The sequence below is a fragment of the Penicillium atrosanguineum genome, assembly GCF_028827265.1.
Source record: "Penicillium atrosanguineum strain IBT 20685 chromosome Unknown utg000001l_segment0_segment0, whole genome shotgun sequence".
NCBI classification, from domain to species: domain Eukaryota; kingdom Fungi; phylum Ascomycota; class Eurotiomycetes; order Eurotiales; family Aspergillaceae; genus Penicillium; species Penicillium atrosanguineum.
This window is the reverse complement of record NW_026623133.1, coordinates 4,173,194-4,195,763: the sequence shown is the minus strand read 5'-3', so window position 1 is coordinate 4,195,763 and position 22,570 is coordinate 4,173,194. Positions and strand designations below refer to the sequence as shown.

Below are 22,570 nucleotides of genomic sequence, written 5' to 3'. Positions count from 1 at the left end.
AAGTCCCGAGTGGCATCTAAAACGTTCTGGAGCTTGATAATTCCCTAGACATCTGGATTGAGAGCTTGCCGGATCATCCTCAAGAGCATTTCTCTGGCCATACAAGCGGGTAATATTTCCGCCCACTCGTGGGGGTGTTCTCATAATAGGTTGGGGCATTCTTGTAGCGAACGCCACCATTAATAAGTTCTACGAAGGGACTTGGGGTTTAATTATAATGGGCCCTTCATCCAGGTTCCTCTTTTCCGTCCTGTTCTGGCCCAATTATGTCTCCAGCTTCACCGGTGTTGAAAGCCTTGGCCAACAAACTGTCATGTGCTGAAGTGAATGAACTTCGGATTAAAACCAATCATGGCGCAATTCGCGAGCGCCTCGGTACAAAATGGCGGATATAACCTTGGAAGTGTGTAGAAGCATGGAAAGCTTGAGATATTGAATATGAAATTCATTAGTGCGCTATGCAAATCAAATAATCTATGGTCATAAAGTGAGGTTTCTATACATCCCTCTAGGTCTAACTCCGTGTTATCAACACCAACAAGTAGTCTAGGAAAACAAACGAATCCACTTATCCACTCACAAGACGATCAGGCGTGAGAGTGGCAGACGTATCCGTACCATCGGCAAGCGTCGGCGTCCCCGAAGTAGGTGTGTTGATATCAACGAGCGGTTCCTTCTCTTCCTTGGCATCCTTTGCGACAGTGGTCTTGCCCTTGGCAGTGAGCGCACCTGATTCCAAAGCCTCCTCGGGCAATGGCCGAACATGAGGCTGGCAGATCCAAAAAGGTCGGCCATACTCGGCAATAGTGGCCTTGGATCCTGTCAGGGTCTCTTCAGCCTTCTTCTCAAACTTCTCCGGAGAAACTTCATATTCCTTCAGTCCTCCTTTGACCGCTCGCTCGACAAGAGCCAATACGTTTTCAAAAGCGGCCATATCGCCAGGTCGCGACTGGGCTAGAGCATCTCGAACATTCGTATGGCTCGCGACCATCGGCCGAAGCACCTGGAACAAGTGCCCCTGCATAACACCTAGGCTTGGAGATTGGGGCTTTTTGATCTTTTCCCTCTTCTGTTTCTTCTTGGGTGGGCCATCTTCGGGCTCTTCAGGCTCTGCGGTTTCTTCCGGCTCGTCCGCAGGGTCGGATGGGAGGAAGAGAGGCTTTCGTTCCGGCACTGGCTGCTCGAGGACGTATTCGTAGATAATGTCGAGGTACCGTCGGAGGATCGCATCAATTCGATAACCACCCTTCCCATCGCGTCCTCGCCAGTACTCACGTCCTCCACTTCCGATCGGAGGTGGCTTGCTGAAGATAGTTGGGTCGGATAAGTTACCCTCGGCGCTCATCACACCGTCTGCACCAGTTGCCTCGAGACAGTTCTCAAGATCTTCATAGTTCAGAATATTGCCATTGGCAAAAATTACGGTCTCCGGGGGCAGGTTATCGCGCAAGTAACGAATATAGCTCCAATCCGCCAACCCGGTTTCATGGCCCTTCTGCTCTCGTCTGCGCCCATGCACTGTGATGATGTTTGCTCCGGCAGAAAGAATCATTTTCGCATATTCCAAGGTCTTCTCCTTAGTCTCTTGAATGCGGAATTTAGCAGTAATCGGGACGGAAAGTTCATTGTGAAGTCGGTTGATCAGCTTATAAATCAAGTCCCAGTCTTCCTGGAGGAAAGCTCCGTAATGGCCCTTTCTCGCAATGCCTTGCGGACAACCGAGGTTCAAATCAACGGCATCACAATAAGGCGCGACATGACGCGCCGCCTCCAGGAACTCCGTCGGATCATTTGCGCAGAATTGAACGAAGAGTGGGCGGTCGAATTTTGGGTTTCCGTCGAGGAAGAGTTCGTTCTTTTTGGCCATATCACCAATGGCTTCGCGAGTCGGTTGGAAGTGTTGCACACGCATGCGCGGCATTTCACCGAACAATCGTGCGTGGTACATTGGCGAGTATGCAAGAAGGGATTTTTGTTCCTCCGGAGTCATGAAGGATCGAGTGAGCATGCGCCACGCCTGGGAAAGAAGTACGTTAGTATACGGAAGTTGAGTGAATCCGTTCAACTCACAAACTCTGAGCGATCAACCATAGGAGCTACAATATACTTGGGGCTTCCTATGCTCTCATAGAATTGTCGGCCCTTCAATTTCGCAGATGCCGCGGAGGTGTTTTCGCCGCCATTTTGGGGCGCGGCGTCGGAAGTCATTCTGAGGGAGAAACGGGGGATGGCCGGGAGAAATCGCCGCAAAGGCGGGACTAATCGCTGAGCGAGACCTATTTTGGCTGCTGGAGCGGAAATGCAGAAATGCAGATTTGTCCGGGGAAAGACCGCGGGGAGACTTCAAGACTCTCGAGACTTTTTTGACTCGCGCCTTATCACGGAGTGGAATAACAATTATCCCCATATCTTATCAACAGTAGGAGGCGCGATGGGCAATTGTATAAACGCGACCAGACAAATTAGATGTAAAATGTGTTTTGAGGTGCGGCATGCTAGCCACGATCTTGTGCTCATAGATTGAAAGAAACAGGCTCAATAGCCTAATCTCAAGGCGCAACATCGAGAACGCCAACGACAATTACGTAATCAGATATGGACCACGGACGTGGGAGAAACAAAGTAGAGATCGTGTGGAAACAACATTCGGAAATGACCGACATCTGGTAGTGTCAAGACTTTAAGCATGAGACTATGACCTCAATCTGAATGCGAAATCGTCTCTACGTGATACTCGTACCAGAACTTCATCTCCCATCTGGGCGCCCCGACACGCGCCTCATTGTTGACAACCCTAAGGGAAAGGATCAACAATGGATTCCTCGACTGGATCTCTCCGTCAGTGCCTCCATTACCCCTATTGAGCAGGAATTGACAGTATAATAGGTCCAATGGAGCTGCGAGTGTCTGACGATGGCCTGTATGCTGCGCACATGCGTGGGAAAGACCTGGCGGTTTTCTGGAAGCTTGCAGCAGAGCGAAAAGAGATAGACCTCGAAAGACTCAAATCAAACGGGCTCAAGACCATCAAATTTACACCCACTCAAACATATGACCCGGATGGGCCCTTCTCCGAAAAGAACAGGCGTCTTCTTACGCATCAAGTCGTGTCTGTCACCATTTGGAAGTTCCACCCTTTAGAGCAGCTCGCGGAGATTCAAAACATCGAGCCAGAGTCATTATACGTGGATTTTGGTGGCAACGAAAATGAAGTTCTTGTGTTCCACAACTGGAATACGAAGTTGACAATTTATTCACTGAGCGCGGAGCGAAGCATTGTGATCAAATCGCCGAAATTAGCCCATTCCCTTGGATACGGCTATCGCCCGAAGACCAAACAACTCGCCATTCTCTTGAAGCCCGAGACCACCGATATACTCACAGTTCATGAGTCTCAATCATACGACCTCGTTAATCGGACAGTTCTTCCAACCGTTGATGCACAAGGCTTGAAATGGAGCCCTGACGGAAAGTGGATTGCTGTCTGGGATATTGCCAGTGCCGGCACCAAGGTGCTGATCTTTACGGCTGATGGTCAGCTCTTCAGAACATACCCCAATGCATCAGGATCGGAAGATGAAAATGATACTGGTGTAAGACAGATTGAATGGAGCCCGGTCATAGGCCACAACGGGACTTCGGAAATTCTTGCTGTTTGCAAGGTCAATGGCAACATTGAATTGCTGCGTACTCACACAGTGAGTATACGAAAAAGAAAACGCAATGTACTCGACTAATGAAAATAGTTCTCATCCTCTACAGTTCTATCGCACGTCTTTCAAGTCGACTCCACTACCCCCAGAATTTGGCGGGAACGATCGACCAATGCCTTGGGTGATGCAGAATACACCGAGACCTCAAGCTCGTCTGCATTCAACATGAGTGCCGATTCGTCAGCGGGTACACACCGTAGCGCGTCCATTGTGACGTTCAATGCCGATGGAACCTTGTTAGCGACAGTTGACTCCACCAAGTCAAATGTTGTTTGGATATGGTCCCTGGAAGGCACGCCGACACTGACATCTGCCCTGGTCCACGAACAACCGGTGCGACAGCTCACATGGAACCCCTCGACATCACAACTACTGATCAACACCGTCACGAATAATCTGCCTTCTGTGCGATACTGGTCGCCACAAAGTCAACCGATGATCGCCAGAGTTCCTACAAAAAAGTCTGACAGTGGACGATATGAGGTCAAATGGTTGACAGTGCCCGACCAGCGGTTTCTGGTTGAACCTTCTTTTGACTATATCCACGACTCGCCATTCTGGTTTGGGTCTAGTGAAGAATGGGTGGTGGGGTATCTGTCCGAGGAGGGTGGTACTGCGTACTTTAAAGTGATCAACTCAATTGTCAACAGTCCATAGTCGAACGTGATGATTAAATGATGGCATAGCTACATGAGATGTATTCGCGGCACATGATATCCAATCCCACTCGGGCGCAGATCTACTTAAATGATTATAGGTAAATGACTTGCGACAATAGACATAGCTTGCTATATTCCAATGAACACTTGAGAAACTTTGCAGAGATTAATCTTCCGTTCATTCTTATCGTTTCGATGGCTGTCTTTGATGCCATATTATCAAGGCATGAAGTGACGTACATCACATGATGGACTAGCCGAGGGGCTACACGTGACCCTCACTGAGGGCTTAGGGCTCGACCCGATTAGTCAGGCCCCACGGCTCAATTTCGCACTTGAGAGCGGCTCGTCGCTCTCTTCCTTCGAACATCCACCCCATCAGTCAAAATGGTGAGTTACCACACCATGCCTTTGAGCCCTTTCCGACGCAAACGACTAATATGAATATGTGACAGGCCCCCTCAGCAACCGGTGGCAAGAAGCAGAAGAAGAAGTGGTCCAAGGGCAAGGGTACGCTATCACCATCACCAATACCATCATCGACCGTGCGACCGTGAACCAACGACTTCCACCTTTCAAACTTTCACCGGAATTACCCCCAAAGAAAGACATACGAAACGGAATCATTGGAGCGATCGCGCGAGCAATATTCAATAAAATGGAGTACTAACTTGTCTTTTCTTTATAGTCAAGGACAAGGCCCAGCACGCCGTCATCCTCGACAAGACCACTGCCGAGAAGCTCAACAAGGATGTTCAGTCCTACCGTCTGATCACCGTTGCCACCCTGGTCGATCGCCTCAAGATCAACGGCTCCCTCGCCCGCCAGGCCCTTGCCGATCTCGAGGCCAACGGTCAGATCAAGAAGGTTGTTGGTCACAGCAGCCTGAGCATCTACAGTGCGTACACCACCACCGCAAAGCGAGCGCAATGAATGCTAACCAAGTATGCAGCCCGTGCCGTCACCGCCGAGTAAACGTTCCGATACTCTGATTTCTCGCGGTTCTCTTTTTCCTTGTTACGATGATATCATTTCACATGGGAAGCTCGGCTGGGCGTGATGAAGTTGACGCCTGATTCTCGGATGTGTGGAACATTCGTGCCCCTGGGCTTGTTCCAGGTAGAACGAATCAAATAAAAAAGTTACAAAACTTCATATTCTTCCTTGTAGAACGTACCAAAGTGGCGAATCGCTATGCTATGTCCTAGACTGCGCTCAACACCTCCAACCTACCACCTACTCTTCCTCGGTCATCTCACTCCGCTTTGGCCTTTGCTTCTTTGCCCCCTCACAAAGAACTCTCTTCCCCTTCTCTGGGTCAACAGTCCCATCGTCTTCCACCAGTCCAACCTCGAAATACTTCTTATGATTCCGGAAGAAATTCTGCCATCGGAGAACAGTCTTCTCAATCTGTTCCCTAGCGAGCATCAGCTCCCGCTCATGGCGAAGCGTCCTCTCTGCCATGGTAATCTGCTCATCCTCCACGTCCTCCACGGGGAGGAACATCTCCTCGACACCGCCCACATCCGTAGTCAGATCTTCCTTGAAACAGCCCGTCACAAAGGCACGTGTGGCATCTCTTCCCGCAAAGAAATTGTAGCTTCCGCCCGGCCCATAGATCATCGGGTTGGCGGAGACGTCGAAGATGGAGCCGTTGACGGCGAGGTAGATTGGAAGGGAGGGGTCGGTGCCGTTGTACAGGCTGAGTTCAACTGGTGTGAGGTGAACCGAGCCACTCTGCATCAAAGTAGTGTTAGTAAGTATTATCGAGGATTTGTTGTGGTGCGGTGATGGTGTGTTCAAAATCTTAGGGTGGAATTACCAGATACTGCTTCACGACAGGCCACCGTGTAAACCACGGCCGATAGCCCCATAGTACAGACTCGGTGTTGGTCATGTAGTATGAGAGACCGCAGGAGGCGATCACTAGGACGACGAACACCCGGATGATGTCAAGAACGCTGATGAAAGGGTCATCATCGTCGGTGCGGCGTGGTTCGCGCCGCGGCGCTGTGTCTGCGTCTGCGTCTGTGTTTTGTTGGCGCCCCGAGCCCGCGGCAGGCTGTCGCTGACGGAGTTCTGACATGATCAAAAGGAATCATCCGGTGGTGGAAAGGGGAAAAAAGAATCAAAGATTGGCCATTGGAGAGGTTGTTGGAGTGGGCAGGTCAGGATTGAGGTTGGAAGTCCGGGGTACCCTCGGCGGGATCTACAGCATCCATGTACGATGAACAAAAATTGGCCAGTATGACATGCGCACTATGCTAATCACATGGGTACTATGGCTTTCTCACTATTGAATACAATGGTTTGCGCTACTTCAAAATTCGTGAGTTTTCGTCATGGCCGACGACAGGGCCGAAGGGCTAAGTGTTCAAGCGCTGGCTTGGTCCTCCTGTTCCCAACTGCGCGAGAAAACATCATTCAGTGCATCCTGGAAGGTGCGGCAGTTCATGTCGATCAGACCGCGCTTTTCCTTCGCCTCGGGATTGCGAATGACGGATACTAGACAGAGGTATCTATGGGGTGTCAGCGGGTGGTCAAGGATGGGTCAGAGAAGGGTCGCGTACTTGTTCATCTCCATCAGATGAATCATGGTCTCGTCATGCAAGACGACGTGACTCTCGGCCTCTTGAATTTGTTCTCCCTTTGATTTGCGAGAAGGGTGATCCCATGAGTACAGCTCGGAAATATCGACGATCACGTCAATGTAGTCGGAACACATCTCGTAGCAGGCCATGTCCACAGGACGGGTGTCAGAGGCAATGTAAATCTTGCTTAGCACATCGAACAAGTAGGTCTTCTCAAAGCCGCAGTTGTTGCCAAGGGTGTTGATTAGGTTTTCGAGGGTGGAGAGATTGGGGATAAGCTTCTGAATGACCTTGCTGAAGGCCTCGAAGACGGAGTAGTCGTAGATGGAGGTAAGGTAGTAATGGACGGGCGCGTTCTCGTATCCGGCATCGCTGAGCTCGTCTGAGATACGCTGGACGATGTCCTGGAAAGTGTCGGTGCGGTACTCCTCGGAGAGCCCGTCCACCTTGTGAATGAAGACTTCAATGTTTATTCCAGGGTAGTATTGCTGAACAGTCAGAATTGTGCGGTTAAGACGAGCGACCGAGTCCAGATAGTCATCTTGTGCATCGATCACCCATACCAGGGCACCCAAGCTGCCGAAGATGTCTTCAAGATCAAAGGAAGGCTCGAGATATTCAAGCTGACCGGGAAAATCCCAGACTTGAAAGTCCATGAAGGAGCTGAAAATCAATCAGTAATCAGTAGGAGATCTGGCGCGAGGAAGGGAATGATCTCACTGGATAGAGTCTTTTTGAATGCGAGTAGTAGATTCCAAGAACAAGGTTTCATTCGGCGGCATCTTATGGAAAACAACGCTGGCAATAGACGACTTGCCACTCCTAAAGACGAGTTAGTAATTTAATCTCACGTATGCTCATATGGGTTGAACCTACCGACGAAGTCCCATCAAAAGGAGACGAGGTTTAGCATCGCGGCTTTTGGGGTCCAGGCTTCTGGACTGAGCCGAGGCAGCGGTGCTAGTTGTAGGCTGGAATAAATCGGAGAGGCTTAGCTGTGCTTCGCTTTTCCAGGTCCAGAGTTCGGGTGTGTCAGGGAGCAGACGCCAGTCAGCCAGGCTGCGCCTCAAGGGCCGCCTCGGTTCCGGGATCGGAGTAGAGGACCGGCACCTGCGGAGCGAAGAGAAAGACATGGCGTGCAGGGACAAGGCATAGGATTAGGGGCAATAGGAAGGTCATGGATACCACTGGGAGGTGGTTGACAGCGTCACATGTGGACGAAAGCGCCGGCGAGGTCTCTCTTCACTCAGGGCGCAAAGCTCTGATGCTCACAGGTAATACCCCCCGAGAAGACTCACGTCGCAGAGACCCCATGTCATTATGCCCAAGCGCAGAGATGACGGACAAGCTTCATTCGGGAATTCAGCCACTATCGCCCGTTTCTCCCTGGACAAGCCTTGGCCTGCATGGAAGGATACTCTGGGTTTCTATTTCACCGAACACCCACGGAACCGGAATCAAGCGTCTGTCTCACCATCGGCATAGCTGGAAGCGGTACCCAACCGCGAATCACAGGAATAGCCCGACCGCAGGAAGCATGTTGTGAAGGGAATTGAACGCGGGGGAGGGCACGAGACTGAGATCTTCTTACCTCCATTTTAATTCATGCGCTTTGCAAAAAGTCAGATATTCCTGAGAATCGGTTAGCATTGCACACAAGCTTCAATGGGTCCAGACATACAGGCGATACCAAATGAAGCTCAGCAACGGAACTGGACGAGATAATGTGAACATCCGCGGCCCCGGGCCAATTGGACAGCGATCGGATAGCGACAGTCAGACCTAAGACATACTAGAGGATTCGAAGAAGCTTGAAGAGTTGCTCAGGGTCACACAAAGCCCCAAAGTGAAGGAGGAAGAGGAGAGGAGAGAAGGGAAGATGCGAAGTGACGGAAAGGCGGAGTCGCTATCGCCCGTTATCGCTTATCGGGCTACTGTGTACGATGAACTTGCGAAACTTGAAACACGTTGAACACGTTGAACACTTTTAAAATATGAATAGCATCTACCGGCCGTGCTTATGGCCTTTGTGATCATGGCTAGTACTATAGTCGCTGATCCTGTGCTTGCCAACTTGTTCCTCCTCGATCTCAAAAGCAGGCCAATCCTCCCAACCATCTTCCCACAGACTGGCCAGCTTCTTAGTCTTGGCCTGCTGACTGAGTTTCTTGTTTTTCATAACCTTCTCCCACAGTTTCATGTCCTTGTCATCCAGCAAACACTCGTCTAGAATGGTGGTGATCTGTTCCTGGTCGATCCCCTCGCCGATGAACACCAGTTCCTGGCGCCGATCTCCCCAGGGGCCTTGGAAGTCGTTCAGAATTGATTCGATGACATCCTTGTCCTCGGGCCACGCATCCTCGGGCATTTCCGCAAACCAGGGCCCCCCGCAACCCACGGTTAACATGCCGCCCGCTTGACTCCACTCACCAAATTGGAAAGGCCGAGTGGACAGCCAGAAGAAGCCTTTCGAGCGGAGAACGGGGCCGAATGCAGGGTGCACTCGCTTGTTGTTGAGGATGTCCTTTGGGTCTGGTTGATCAAAGTCTTCCACAGACTCGGTATCGGTGTCCATTTCATCTACGGACTCTCCGTCGTCTTCTTCATCGGAATCGTCATCAAGTTCATTGTTTTGGAGGAGAATAAACTTGTCATGGAGCAGTGAGAAGAGACGACGGGGGTGGAACGGCCGGCGGGCGGAATAAACAAAATTGTTGATCCCGTACCTGCATGTCGTTAGCCATGCCTTGTGAATTATCACCAAGGAACTCACTCTAGAGTCTCTGGCTTGGGGGCCAGGCGCTCTCCATTGCCTGTTGTCTGTATAGTCATCTCATGCAAGCTACGCAGCCAGCCAGCACCAGAGGTAGCGCGCAAAAAGTCAAACTTGCCGGTCGCAATGATCTCCCGCACATCTACCTGGGAGTAACTAGACGTGAGGACCTTTGCATCGGGGTTCAATAGCTTCAGTAGCTGCATGATCTTATCCCGTGTTGTTTGGTTGATAGTCTCAATCTTGTTGACAATCAGAACATCGGCGAACTCGATCTGGTCCACCATCAGATCGGAAATGGTTCGCTCGTCTTCGGGTACAATTTCGTCCTTTCCATATCGATCCGATAGGAACTCCACCGTGTCAAAGCTCGAGAGAAGGTTGAAGGCATCGATGACAGTCACCGTAGTGTCTAGACGGGCCATAGTGTGTAGTCCACCCAATTCGACACTGATGCACTGTTAGACCGATCACAAAATGACGGGGCAGAACAGATATCAACTTACATCTCGCTCAGAATCTTCTTCGCATCTTCGTCATTATTACCGGTGATCTGATCTTCAGCTTCCAGCATGGCTGAGCTAAACTCCGCTGTGAATGTTTCGGCCACTTGCATGGGCTCACTGATGCCCGTGCTCTCGATAATCACGTATTCAATTTCGTTTTGCTTGGTCAATTGTGCTAACTCAGACAACAGATCACCACGTAGGGTGCAGCAGATACAACCGTTCTGCAACTGAATGAGCTTCTCGTGCGTCTGAGAGACCTTGTGGTTCTTGATGAGGGCCGCATCAATGTTCAACCTAGATGATAACAGAGTCAGGATGACCCAGAAACAAGATACCGGGGTGTTGTCGACTTACACGCTCATGTCATTAACAATGACTGCAATGCGCATTCCATGATTGGCTGACTTGAGGATATGCTTCAAGAGCGTGGTCTTACCACTCCCCTATAACAAACAGTCAGCACTACACCAGGAATCGAATGGACATCCAATTTTACCAGAAAGCCAGAGAGCAGAGTGACTGGCAATTGGCGGGCCTTGGGCTTTTCCTGCTGCGGCACCTGGACTTGGCACAACACATTCTCACGACCGGAGTCAATAACCATTCTGCTAGGCCTTCTAGATTATGTATATGAATCGAACCAAAGAAGGAGAACAGGATTTATGCCCCAAGCACCTTGCGGACAATTTCTTATATCTTTTCCATGACATCGTCTCCAAGTTCCTCACTGCTTCCGGCTTCTATAGACCTTTACTATGCAATACACATGCTCAGACATGACCTCCAAGGTTAGTAGAGATACAGTGGAGCCAAAATCAAGCCAATGATAGATGATCTGCCCCATAGTGCATTATAATTGAGGTATTCTGTTTGGTTGATGGTGCCAGTCCTCAAGGTACCTGGCTGACCGTGCTGACCTTCACGGTCCCCATTGAATCAACCCCGGTCTGTAATTTGGTATTAGAGAGCTACTATTGGCCAATGTAATACGGTCTTGTTTCTGATCATCGATTCGTCGTTATAGGTTGATGTCGCCGAAGGTGGCCTGCCGAAGGCCTTGAGGGATGGTAGTTAAGAGGCAAAACCCACAATAGTTTTCAACCCCTGATAACCCAGTAAAACTATTCACATGAAGATGGGATCTATTTTCTCATATAAGTGTTTTTCATTCCTTTCTATCTCGCTGAACTTCTTTCTTATAGCTTCTGAGCAATACCGATACACTGGGAACTACCGACTCAAAGAAACATCCAATGAGATTTCAACTCGAAGGAAAACAAACCTGATACTGCGCAAAAACGTCTTCAAGATGTATCTCTTAGACAAAAAAGAGCGGGATTGAGTTAGCCAAAAAAGGAGGGAGAAAACAGATGTTGTTTCGAATTCAACAAGTCACGATGTTTAACCTAAATCGATTCATTATGGAAAAGGGTCTAACCTTCTCTATATCGAAATCGCCCAATGAATTCAAAGAGAAATAAGAATGAAATAGGAAGATGTGCGCTTCTCTGTAAGCACATCATAACATCGGTATGAAGCTGACTGTAAGCCCTGCTTACTTTCAAATGTTGGTTGTTCAGCTCCGATAAAGTCGGGACTCGGCCTAATCACCGGGCCGAAGGCCAGTCAACTCGCCGGTGAATCGTTAAATATAAAAGAAAGTCCCTGGTCACTTCAAAAAAATGAAATTTGATGAAATTTAGAAGAAATTAATGGATAGGACTCACTATTCATTCTAAATTCTCAAGAGACCCCTCATTTGAAGGGATTAACCTCAAGTCGGCCTCAGTCTCGTGATTTGCAGGGACACCGCCCCTCATCGGTCCGCAATATCGATAGCCTGGAGATTCCCCTCTTTCTATAAGCCTCAAATCCAACATCATCATATTTAATCAACATACACCGCCATGGCCCTCCCCGACTGGATTCAACAGGCCCCCAAAATGACAATGCCTAGTCCACTCGCCTTCATCGGCCTTCTCACATTAACTTGGGGAACCTTCGCGTTCTTCCGCCAAGCGACCGTTTACCTTCTCCCATGCAAAATACAACGGTACAACTCTACTGATAAGGGCCATACAGGAGGCAACTGGGCCCTCGTAACTGGGGCCACAGATGGAATCGGCTTCGGCTTCAGTCAAGAGCTTTGCGCGCGCGGCTTCAATGTCATCCTAATGGGACGCAACGAAGGCAAGCTTCAGAAACGCGCCGCCGAGCTGCGACAGCAATTCCCATCGAGCAAGGTCGATACCATAATAATGGAGGCAGTGCCCGTGAGTTCAACCGTGGATGAAATCGCGAATGGACTACCGGGTAAGCTCACCGTTTTGATAAATAACGTTGGCGGCGCTGGCGGCGACTGGAAGCCGTATTTACCATTCGGTGAATATAAATTTGAGGAAGCGCAGGCGACTATCGATAAGAATGCGGTTTTTATGGCGCAGCTTACGCGCGCTTTACTTCCTGCTCTGTCAAGGGCGGAACACAGTCTTGTGTTGAATGTTTCGTCGATGGCGTCGTGGGGAGTGCCGTATATTTGTATGTATGCGGCCTCGAAAGGGTTTGTGGATTCGTTTACGCGGGCGCTGCAAGGGGAATGTGCGGCCGAGAAGAATGGTGTGGATGTTTTGGGGTTGAGAGTGGGGCAGACTTCGACACCGGGGTATAATCAGCCTGTGAGCTGGTTCATTCCGACGGCGCGAGTGATGGCTAAGGCCGGATTGGATCGAGTGGGATGTGGGAAGACGATTGTTTGGGGGTATTTCTGGCACTGGTTGCAGGGGTTATCGTTTTATGTGTTGCCCCGTTTCGTGCTGGTGAAGGCTATGGCGAAGAAGATGATGGCGTTGAAGAAAGAAGAGGAGGCAAAGTCGAAACGGTCTTGATATTCTACTGGGAACCTCTCATTTACATCCTTATTATACGCACATCCACATCTACATCCACATGCTTGGCAAGGAAGAAATACAATAGGTATCATACTAAAACCCGGCCGGGGAAAAATCCCGGTTGTTGGGGCCATGCAGGCCCTCGCCGAGGTTCTCCGTACACTCGACACTCCAGCTCTTCGGGGTGAACTTGTCAACGATCGACTTAAACGCATCAAGCGTGCAGAAAGTCTGGTCGCCAGGAAGGTGATTATCGGGCTTGGCCGCGCAACCAGGGATGGTCACCGGGCGGTCGTTGTAGCGGATGCGGACGTAATGCTTGCGCAAAGACTCGCGTGACTCCTCGGGGAAGGACTGAATTTCAGCCCGTGCAGTTGCGGAGGGCGCCGGTTGCTCGAGCGCAGACTTGCCGCCAAATATAGATCCGAGAAGACCTCCCGCCTTCTTAGTCGCGGATGGGTTTGAGAATTCCTCAAGAATGGTGCCAGCATCAGCAGCATTGCTCTGGGTCTGTGAGAAGAGCTCAATGGCAACGGAGGAGGTGAATGGGGGCCATTTCTCGTCCTGGAAACCACCAACACTAGAAAGGATAGCCGCGAGAGTGGTGTCGTGGCATCCACTCATGGCGAACTTGATTGCCTTGCCTTCTTCGGGTTTGCCAGAACCAGATGCAGAGCTCTCACTGCGCCAGCCGCCCTCTACTGCGGTGCTGACCATGCGGTCGGTCACGTCGCCCATTAGGGCACCAATACCTAGCTTGCGGTACTCGGCGCTCTCGTTGTATCCGGCAAACCACTCCTCCACCGCGATACGATCCATAATGGCGCGACCCTTCTTGTCATAGAAGTCAGAAGGGAGCTTGGTGGAAGGGCCATGGGCATCGGTTGCGTTGACGGTGTCCATGATACCCGAGAGACGGGGGTGAGCATCAACGGCAACCTTGGGCGAAGTCTCAGGCATGTACTTGGACCAGATCTTGTTCAAGTATGCCATCTGTTCCGAATCATTCCCTACAAGATGTGAGCTATGACCAGCAGGAGGACGAGCTTCAATACTTACAACGCTCAGCGGCCCGATCGGCAAACAGACGGGCCAGCTGTCTGAAGCGCCGACAGTTACCCTCATTGGGGAATAATGTCTCCTCGGACACAGCGCGGGCCACGATTATAGGCGGTGGGAAGTCCAAAGTACGCGCACTCGGCGGGTACATGCCCCAGAAAGCTTGCTGCAGAGACTCAAGCGCACGGGGAATAGGTGTCGCACGAAGATACATATCCTCACTGTCAGTCTTGATCTTGGGCATAAAGCCAAGCTGGTCTATGTAAAGGTGGCGCAGACGGGTACCCAGCGCGTACGTAGTTTCGCGGCCCTTGTCTGTAAGTTCACCATGATTACTTCAAGCTTGTTAGCCTGAGCTCTGACCATCAGAGTACTCCAATATCACTAACCAAATAGCTTCGATCTCGCCTCCCGGCCCTGCCGCAATGATGGCCTCGTCATTGTGTCCAAATGCCTCCATTTTCCGGCGCCATTGGAAACCGTCCCATGTAGACATATCCTGCTTGGAGGCAGCAGCTTGCACCATCTTCCTCGCAACGCCACAATACGGCCAGTCTTATCAGGAGGTCAGTTCACGGTCGATTAAGTACTCGGAGGGAACGGGAAGAAGTACAAGGACTCAAGCCAGTCTGTACAATCCATTAGCATTCGAACATAATAACGAATTGAAGAAGAAAGCACACATTTTGAAAACGAGACGAAACAGGCGTCCGTTCACCTATAGCCAATTAGTGCTCTTTTTGGAGAATTGGCAAGTACATGCTTCCGAGCTCACCATGACGAAGGAACTGGCCGGGTTAGCGCTGGACAAACATATAGGGTCTCGGCAAACTGACCACTTGGACCAATTGAAGCTTCAGGCTCTTGGGATAGAGGTGAGCCAGCTCCTCGGGGGAGTAGGCCTCACGGGGGATGAGAGTCGTCATGCTCGGCGATGAGTCGAAGGTGAAGTTGGGGGAGCTTCGGCCAGGATGACACCTCCGTGGGGCGGTGAGGGGGTCGCGCGTCACGCTGTGGGGGCTACCTGGTATATGGGGATAATTGGATTCATTGATTGGATCTATTGATCTAAGCTAGCTTCATTTGGGATTTATGTTATATATATAGAGTCTTATGCCCGGGAGATACTAAGATTCCGACCTTGGCCAAAGGTTGATACGTTTAATGATTTGCCCTGGAATTGTGGCGCATTGGCAATGCCGAGGCATCGGCATCGGCATCCTCCCATGAGAGCTTAGAACACGTTAAACGCAACGGAATTAGGTGAGATCTTTGGGATCGAGTAGACTTGGTGAAGTATATGAATAATCTATAAATTTCCATAATACCTATGTATGCAGTTTTATATACATTTAAAACCCAACCTTGAATCCTTGGGGAACCTTACTCCTCATAGTCACTAGTCTCCCAGCCGCTTTCACTCTCACTGGCACTGAAGACAGATCTCTGAGGCTCTTCAGGCTCGCCCAAGACCGGAGCAGCGATAGCCACAGCAGCAGCGGCAGCAGCTTTCCCCTTACCAGACTTCTTGTTTTTCTTCGCCTGGCGAGCCTCTTCCTCCGCCTGCAGCTTCTTCTTTGCTTCTTCCGCCAACTGCTCGGAGTTGCGCTCCATGAGATCAACCAGCTTTTCAATGGCAGGCGCATAGGCTTGCGCGTATGCTAGATCGCCAACCTTGATACGCATGTAGTCCATCGCAGTAGCGATAGGGGCGTTCTTGCCGGGAATCCACCTGTTGCTAGGCGGTAGGCTCGGTCGGCCAGCAGAAGGGAAGCGAATGTCATCCAGGAGTTGAGCACCGGACGGTAATTTCGAGAAGTTTTCTTCCGGCTCGTCCAGAGGAATGTCGGCCTCGCCAGCCTCCCTCGCTGCGGTTGCCCGAGCTTGCCGCGTCGTGGTGACCTCGTCATGGTGCTGGGTGCCGGCGCATTCGTCGACATGGGCGATCTTTTGGTACCGTTGACTGAAGTGGGTAAGGAGAACGGCACGGGCTCCCATCCGGCGGCCTACCTCCAATGCTTCTCCGGTAGTAGAATGCCGCTTAGCGAGGGCTGAGCCTACCATGTTGTCTTGGAAAGTGGCTTCGTGAATGAGCACCGTTGAGTCGCGGCCGATGGAGGCAAACTTATCCGAGGGTCGGCAGTCGCCTGAATAGGACACCTTAAACCCATCTGGGAAAACGAGAGAAATGGCGAGAGCACCCTTGCAATGCTTCACACGAGCGGTGAGAATATCGTCTAGGCGGGTGCTTTCCTTGAGAAGGTGTGTGAGATAAGAGGAGTTGTCGTTGAAGTCAAGGACAGTTCTGTTCGCTGAATCCCGGCCGTAAGGGGCAGCACCGTTGCGTGGGTGTCGGTAAGTAAACGTAGTCTTGATAGAGTTGCCACGAGGCTCAGGGTGTGCGATGAGAGGAACAATTTTATCGAAGCCGTAATCCTCAACAGAGGCATACTCTTCTAACCAGGCGATCATCATTTCCTCGGACACAACGAAGAGGCGATTCTTCTCCTGCAGGATTTTGTTCAAATCGGTCTCGGGTTGAGATGACGGGTTGTAGTCTGCTCCGTAATTTTCACGGTACCAAGCTTTGATGAGCGAGGCAGTGCCAAGATGGTGATCAGCGTGCAAATGGCTGATCCAAATCATACGTAAGTTCCGTAGCACCTCGCGTAGCTCTTCAGGCTCGAAGACTCGCTGAAGCTGACCAAGGGTGTTCTCACCACAGTCCAGCAGATAGTAACCATACCCAGGGGCATGGACTAAAGTAGCAGAGACATTGCGGTACTTGGATGGGGCAGATGAGCCTGTGCCGAGAGCGATGATCTCAGCCTCAGCACCGGGGAGATTCTCGCGCATTTCAGCTAATTGTTTTTGGAATTCAGGCTTGCGGGTACGAGTGCGAATGACCTCCATCCGCTGCTCAACAGCGCGCGGAATCGTTTCTAATGTCTTTGCAGTGTTCAAAAACTGGAAGACCTCATCCTTGTTGATCTTGAAGTTCGGTTCCATGTCGACAATCAATCCGGGTGTGAGAGGCTCAAAGGGAAGGTCGTCCAGTGAGGTGGTATTCTTGCTCGAGCCATTAGTTGAGAGCCCGACCTGGGGCAAAGTAACATTATCATGAACAGGAATCGAATAGTTATCGCCCTTCAGACGAGCCAAGCGGATGGAAGCTTCGGCAGAGCTCTGGAGTGCCAGATAGTTTGGACAGTAGTCAGTACTGGACACAGTGTGTTTGCAGTGGGACATGCTCGCCACAAACTCTCGGAGCTTAGGATGATCGCCCACACCAGGGCCTAGAATCCAGACAAAGACCTTGAGTTCAGTGGTAACAGCAGGCGAGTTCCATTCAGGCCGGCTTAGTAGGTCTTCAACATAATCAGGCGAAGGCAAATCGATAATGGCAATGCCCTTGCCAAGCTTTGGAGCGCCCAATACCATGTCAGGAGTGATGGTCTGGCCGTCTTCTGACAGAACATTCTCTCCGCGTGTTAATTTGGCGTAGTCTGGACCGTAGCGAACCTTCAGTGCCTTAGCCTTAGCCGCGTCAAATTTGCCACGGATGTCATGATTGCGGATGATGTAGGAGACAGCTTCCTTCGAAGGGGTGGTGGGCGGCAGCTTGTCAACCATCGCACCAGGCCATGGCTGCCGAACCATCACCTTAATATCAGGCAATGGTCCTTTATCGCCAGGCACAGGGCCTTTGTAGGGCTCGATGTCCTTGGTGTCCGGGTTGCGCACAAACATGGCTGCGGGCATCCTGACTTGGGCCAATGGAGTCTCGACTAGAGCGTCCATCTTCCAAGAAGAGTTGAACATATCCGACACAACAGATTGTCTCATCAACTGGTCCTTGGCACGCTGGTCGATCTTGAGTTGATCTTGACCAATAGTCTCTTGGAACTCGCCCAAGCTCCGCTTCCGCGGGCTCTGTGCCCGAGGCTGGCAGGGCTGCTTAGGGCTGCTTGAAGAGGCTGGTTTGACCGGGAGAGCCCACACTTTAATGTTCCCATCAGACCATGAAGGATCTTCGAAAGGATCTTCTTTATCTGCCGGTACCTGTTTCGCCATAAGTTCGGAATCGTACTCGCGCATGTACACAGGCATACCCTTTCGGAAAACGAAGCGTCGGGCAGTAGCCATAGTATGCGCGAGGTTTGTAGCTCCATGAATCGTCACATCAGCCCTATCCTGACCCGTTCCGGCATGATAATGCGCGACTGGTTCCAGCTGCGTCTTGCCTTCGGAACGGGAGATCCGTTTCCGCTCTGCTTTCTTGCGGGTATCATCCTCAAGAGCTGCCGCAGAGTTTGATGTTGAGTCTGCCAGTGTCAAGATTACACCGATCAGTCCACCCAAGTTTGCCCATTCGGTGCGGCCCGTGATGAAAATGTCGGACAGGTAGGTCAGCTTGACACCGCGTTCGATACATGCTCGTTGAACTCCTTCTGAGATCTGACCGAAGAAGTATCGCTTGTCGGGGAAGTGGAGGTTGACAACCGTGCCGGGTGTGTCGGCGGTCGGAGTCGAGATGATCTCGTAGAAGAACTTCATAGGTGCGATGCCACGCTTATAGTCTGGACGGGAGGTATCGACGGGTCTCTTAAGAGCTATAGGATCGCAGATGACGTATTTCTCGTTTCGGTTGGTGGCAGACGATGGAAGAAGATTCGCAGCAGGAATAGTGTCTTGGTTGTGCTCGCGTTGCGGCTTCCGAGCTCGGGGGCGTGCAGGTTTCGAGACTAGCAGTGTCTTGGATACAAGGACCGGGGATCTTTTGGCAGCGAGGCGCTTGAGGCCTGAATGATGTGGCCTCGGGGCAGGTTTATTCGAAGAGCTGTGATAGCCTGCGCGCAGGGCGATTGACGTTAAGCTTGAGGCCGAAGGATGAACGCGCCAGGCGACAGCGCCGAAGACCGCGGTAAACAAAGTACCGCTGGATCTCAAAGAAGCCAATTTTGCGGGGGTACGAGGAATGAATGGACAATCTATACTAGATCGTGTGAAAAGAGGTCGAAGAGGGAAATGTGAGTCGTAAATTGGAGCCGCAAATCTGCGGAAACTTTTTTTTGGAAGGTTTTGCGTCACGTCCCGCTTTTTAAGTCCAAGTTCAGGTCTACCAGCCAAACACAATGCTGTAAGATCTAGTTAGCTATTAGAGACCAATAAACTTTACGGGAAATCTTCGAGCACGGGTGGTAATAGATTCAATTTTGGGATCCTAAATTCGCTGATCCGTCGTATGCGCCGAGTAAACCGTTGACAAATTTCCACCCAGAAAGCACAACCCGGGAGATACAGTAAAGTAATAGAATAAGCGCCGTTAAAACTCCCTGGAGACAACTGCGCCGATATCCAGGAAATGTAGCTAGAATGTCGGTAGAGATGTATGATCACCGGGCTATGATGACAATAAAAACAGAACTATACATAGAAAATAGGGCCAAAGACAGGACGCTAAATGGGGAATCACTGAAGGTGAGAGGTCAATAAGGACACGCGATCAAAGGCAGCTTCCATACTGGAGCAAAGGCAGTTGAACCGATTTTGGTTGGCGGCGGTCTGATCGACAACCAGCTCGAAATGGGGAGCAGCCTTGTCGGTTTGAACACCCTCAAAGGAAACAACGTCATCGGAAGCAGTAGAATGAACGGGAGAATCGATAAAGAGAGCGAAGGCAGGGTCGGACTCGTCAATCTCAACATCGGGGTTAGCGATACCGACGTCGGACTGCTGGGTCGAGATCTGACGCTCAGGAAGGTCAAGAATGGGGGCCTCGTCCTTGCTATCAGACACATTCGACGACTTCCCAGAGAGAGCCGCAAAATCAAGAGCAGGGCCCTCTGGAACGTCGAGCACAGCGAAGACGGGATTGTTGCCGTAGTTCATGTCGATACCTGAGTTCCAGCCGGCGTTGTTCATCATGGAGGCGTCCATTCCCTGGTTGGGAACCATGACCATACCGGGTTGAGGGTTCTGCTGCATTTGGTATTCCTGGTGGCGGGGGGCTTCTTTGGGAACGGCCTGCATGTTGGGTTGAGGGGCAGCGTGCTGAGGCTGGTGCTGCTGTTGTTGCTGCTGCTGAGCTTGAATTTGGGGCGGCACGGTGTTGTCGGGCATCTCATTCAGGAAGTTTGCAAAGTGAGGGGAGCCGAGGAGCATGCGGGCGAGGTCGTTCAGGCGAGCGTTCTCCTCGAACAACTGGCGGTTCTGCAGACGCAGCTCGTGAGACTCGTTGGTACGGGAAGCAATTTCACTCTCGAGTTGACCAATGTACTCTGCAAGGAATCAATTAGCGAAGAAAAAGACGAGAGACATCAGGTTACCGTACCCTTGCGACGAGAGCGGAAAGCACGAGCGGAGACCTTGTTGCGGAGCTGGCGACGCTCCTTACTGCTGAGCTTCTTGCCCTCCTCACTAGCGAGGAGACGCTCATCCTCATCCATGGCGGCCTCGTCCTTCTTGGACTTGGCCATGTGAGGGAGGATGGAAGAGGGAGAAGGAGAAGTCTCGCCCGCTGCGATGGCCTGCTGACGCATCTGCTGGAGTAGACGAGAGATGCGCTCCTCAACGATGGGATCGCTACCACGGACGGTGCGGACGGGGGCATTTTGGCTCTCCTCCACACGACGCTGCTGCATCTGCTGCTGGCGGAGCACGTCGTTTTGCTTCTGTTGCTGGGCGGCCTTGGCAGCTATCGCAGCCTGCTGCTGATGCATACCGGGATACATGCGACCGACCTGAGTGGAGGGACCAGCCTGAGCCAGCTCATGGCCGCCGAGAGCGTTAGGGTCGACATATTCGCTCTTTCCGGAGTTGGCAGAGAAGAAGTAGGGGGCGTTATTCATGCCGTCGGCCTCGACGTCCATCTCAGATGGCTGGCGGGTCGAGGCGGCGTTGAAGTCGAAGGGAACATCCTCGCGCTTCATGTGACCTTGGAACATCTCTCCGTTGACGGGGTACCCTTGAGGGGCATTGTTGAATCCCATTGGGTTGACCTGGTTGTAGGTCATCGACAAGGCACCGGGAGGTAGACCAGTCTGCTGGCGGTGTTCCTCGTAGTGGTGGCTCGGGGCCTGGAAAGCGAGGGGAGATTGACCACTTGACGCGAAGCTGGCACTCCGGGCATCACTTGCACTGAAGTCGGTGCTGGCGACGGAGGGTTGACTAGCGAGGGCGACCTTGGGACGGGAGTCGGCGGATGTGTAGGTGAGTTGATCGAAGTTGATGAAGGAGTCGAGATCTTGGTCGTAAGTAGCGGGCATATTCGGCATGGGTGAAGCCGTCGAGTGCATAGGGTGTTCTGCGAGTGTAGCCATGTTGCCTAAACCCCCGGATAACAAGGGGGGTGGGCTGTAGTATTTAAAGTTGTGTAAAATAGGGAAAGATAGATGGAAAATGGAAACGAGGGTAAAGGGCTAGACGGGGCAGAAGATCGGATTAAGAAGATGGGTCGATGGAGAAAGGGTGGATGGGTGGATTAGGAGACGGAGAGAGGAAGGACAGGTTCGGGAATAGAAATCAAGGCTTGCGCGTCCTCAGAGGCTGACTCAGCGGGGCCGAGTCGTTAGCAGCCGTGATTGGCTGTCTGCCACTTCTTTGAAACGGTTGTTGATTTCTCCCTTTTTGGGCAACTTCCTCACTATGCTTAGCACGGCCTTCTAGAGGCATTCTAGCTTTGGCACTATTTTACCTACTACACAATAGTTTGTTGAAAATCCCCATCCCAGACCCAAGCTGCTCAAGTTATTCAAAGAACAACAGACTAGCTTCTAACGGATGAATCTACTATTCCTGGTAAGTGGGGGGCCCTTTCAGGAACCGTTCGTTTCTATTGGAACGACGGAGTAGGATTGGCCATTCAAGACCAGTGTCTTCTGGCATGACGCCGGTGGCTGTGTGTTTATCGCCCAGGGTGATTTTCCACATACGACTAGTCAACATTCCTGAGAAGACGATCCTAGAAACACATGTCCCATACTCCCTTTGTACTCCGTACGTGCATGTGTATTATCGACACGGCATTGACAACCTTCCTAGCATGATCTAGGCGGAACCAAACTATGGGCGCACTAAGGAGTCTCCGGAGCTCTGCCGAGCCCGTTGAATGGTGGACAACGCGGGAATCCGCCCGCCCTACAGATGCTAAGCGTCATGTATCAATACACGCCCTCAGGGGAGAGGGTTTCTCCCCAGTACCTGCATACCAGGTACGGATATACGTTCTATGTGAACGCCTTCCATGGGACCGTGTTTCATCGCGGTTTTCTCTAAAAATCTCCGTTCGCCGAGAGTTCCAGACCTTCGGCAAAACCGCGGACCCTGACCCTTTTGGGAGTGGCAGTGGCTTGGCCTCAGGGCAAGGAACGGGGGCT

The 22,570-nt window shown here is 51.4% G+C and overlaps 9 protein-coding genes across 9 annotated transcripts; 3 read left to right on the top strand and 6 right to left on the bottom strand.

The window, feature by feature from the left end:
* Window positions 1-568: 568 nt before the first annotated feature.
* N7443_001634 (tRNA-dihydrouridine synthase family protein) lies at window positions 569-2,208 on the bottom strand (the record flags this gene model as incomplete). Its single annotated transcript, XM_056881690.1, has 2 exons — window positions 569-2,017; window positions 2,071-2,208. 2 exons carry the CDS (start codon window positions 2,206-2,208, stop codon window positions 569-571), a joined length of 1,587 nt encoding a protein of 528 aa, XP_056746928.1.
* A 605-nt stretch (window positions 2,209-2,813) lies between these two features.
* On the top strand, window positions 2,814-4,370 carry N7443_001633 (uncharacterized protein; the record flags this gene model as incomplete). The annotated part of the gene is made up of 3 exons (XM_056881689.1): window positions 2,814-2,838; window positions 2,887-3,698; window positions 3,747-4,370. The coding sequence occupies 3 exons, from the start codon at window positions 2,814-2,816 to the stop codon at window positions 4,368-4,370; spliced, it is 1,461 nt and encodes a 486-aa protein (XP_056746927.1).
* A 372-nt stretch (window positions 4,371-4,742) lies between these two features.
* Window positions 4,743-5,529, top strand: N7443_001632 (40S ribosomal protein eS25). The gene is made up of 4 exons (XM_056881688.1): window positions 4,743-4,762; window positions 4,828-4,882; window positions 5,061-5,270; window positions 5,325-5,529. Exons 1-4 carry the CDS (start codon window positions 4,760-4,762, stop codon window positions 5,345-5,347), a joined length of 291 nt encoding a protein of 96 aa, XP_056746926.1. The 5' UTR covers window positions 4,743-4,759; the 3' UTR covers window positions 5,348-5,529.
* Window positions 5,530-5,608: 79 nt separating this feature from the next.
* Window positions 5,609-6,458, bottom strand: N7443_001631 (putative heme/steroid binding domain protein; the record flags this gene model as incomplete). The annotated part of the gene is made up of 2 exons (XM_056881687.1): window positions 5,609-6,109; window positions 6,195-6,458. The coding sequence occupies 2 exons, from the start codon at window positions 6,456-6,458 to the stop codon at window positions 5,609-5,611; spliced, it is 765 nt and encodes a 254-aa protein (XP_056746925.1).
* A 288-nt stretch (window positions 6,459-6,746) lies between these two features.
* N7443_001630 (GTR/RAG family Ras-related GTP-binding protein) lies at window positions 6,747-8,096 on the bottom strand (the record flags this gene model as incomplete). Its single annotated transcript, XM_056881686.1, has 4 exons — window positions 6,747-6,891; window positions 6,943-7,626; window positions 7,684-7,785; window positions 7,840-8,096. The coding sequence occupies 4 exons, from the start codon at window positions 8,094-8,096 to the stop codon at window positions 6,747-6,749; spliced, it is 1,188 nt and encodes a 395-aa protein (XP_056746924.1).
* Window positions 8,097-8,968: 872 nt separating this feature from the next.
* N7443_001629 (uncharacterized protein) lies at window positions 8,969-10,849 on the bottom strand (the record flags this gene model as incomplete). The annotated part of the gene is made up of 5 exons (XM_056881685.1): window positions 8,969-9,689; window positions 9,737-10,186; window positions 10,243-10,539; window positions 10,600-10,688; window positions 10,742-10,849. 5 exons carry the CDS (start codon window positions 10,847-10,849, stop codon window positions 8,969-8,971), a joined length of 1,665 nt encoding a protein of 554 aa, XP_056746923.1.
* A 1,303-nt stretch (window positions 10,850-12,152) lies between these two features.
* N7443_001628 (putative short chain dehydrogenase/reductase) lies at window positions 12,153-13,130 on the top strand (the record flags this gene model as incomplete). The annotated part of the gene is made up of 1 exon (XM_056881684.1): window positions 12,153-13,130. The coding sequence occupies one exon, from the start codon at window positions 12,153-12,155 to the stop codon at window positions 13,128-13,130; it is 978 nt and encodes a 325-aa protein (XP_056746922.1).
* Window positions 13,131-13,226: 96 nt separating this feature from the next.
* On the bottom strand, window positions 13,227-15,118 carry N7443_001627 (putative acid phosphatase; the record flags this gene model as incomplete). The annotated part of the gene is made up of 7 exons (XM_056881683.1): window positions 13,227-14,143; window positions 14,193-14,527; window positions 14,582-14,747; window positions 14,806-14,821; window positions 14,876-14,910; window positions 14,968-14,980; window positions 15,029-15,118. The coding sequence occupies 7 exons, from the start codon at window positions 15,116-15,118 to the stop codon at window positions 13,227-13,229; spliced, it is 1,572 nt and encodes a 523-aa protein (XP_056746921.1).
* A 457-nt stretch (window positions 15,119-15,575) lies between these two features.
* Window positions 15,576-21,460, bottom strand: N7443_001626 (uncharacterized protein; the record flags this gene model as incomplete). Its single annotated transcript, XM_056881682.1, has 3 exons — window positions 15,576-19,137; window positions 19,669-20,471; window positions 20,522-21,460. The coding sequence occupies 3 exons, from the start codon at window positions 21,458-21,460 to the stop codon at window positions 15,576-15,578; spliced, it is 5,304 nt and encodes a 1,767-aa protein (XP_056746920.1).
* Between the last annotated feature and the right edge of the window lie 1,110 nt (window positions 21,461-22,570).

Bases quoted from the DNA above. Each gene is read 5' to 3' on its own strand.
- N7443_001632 (XM_056881688.1), top strand. The intron at 4,883-5,060 runs GTACGCTATCAC...TTTTCTTTATAG, and splicing joins GAAGTGGTCCAAGGGCAAGG to TCAAGGACAAGGCCCAGCAC. The intron at 5,271-5,324 runs GTGCGTACACCA...CCAAGTATGCAG, and splicing joins CAGCAGCCTGAGCATCTACA to CCCGTGCCGTCACCGCCGAG.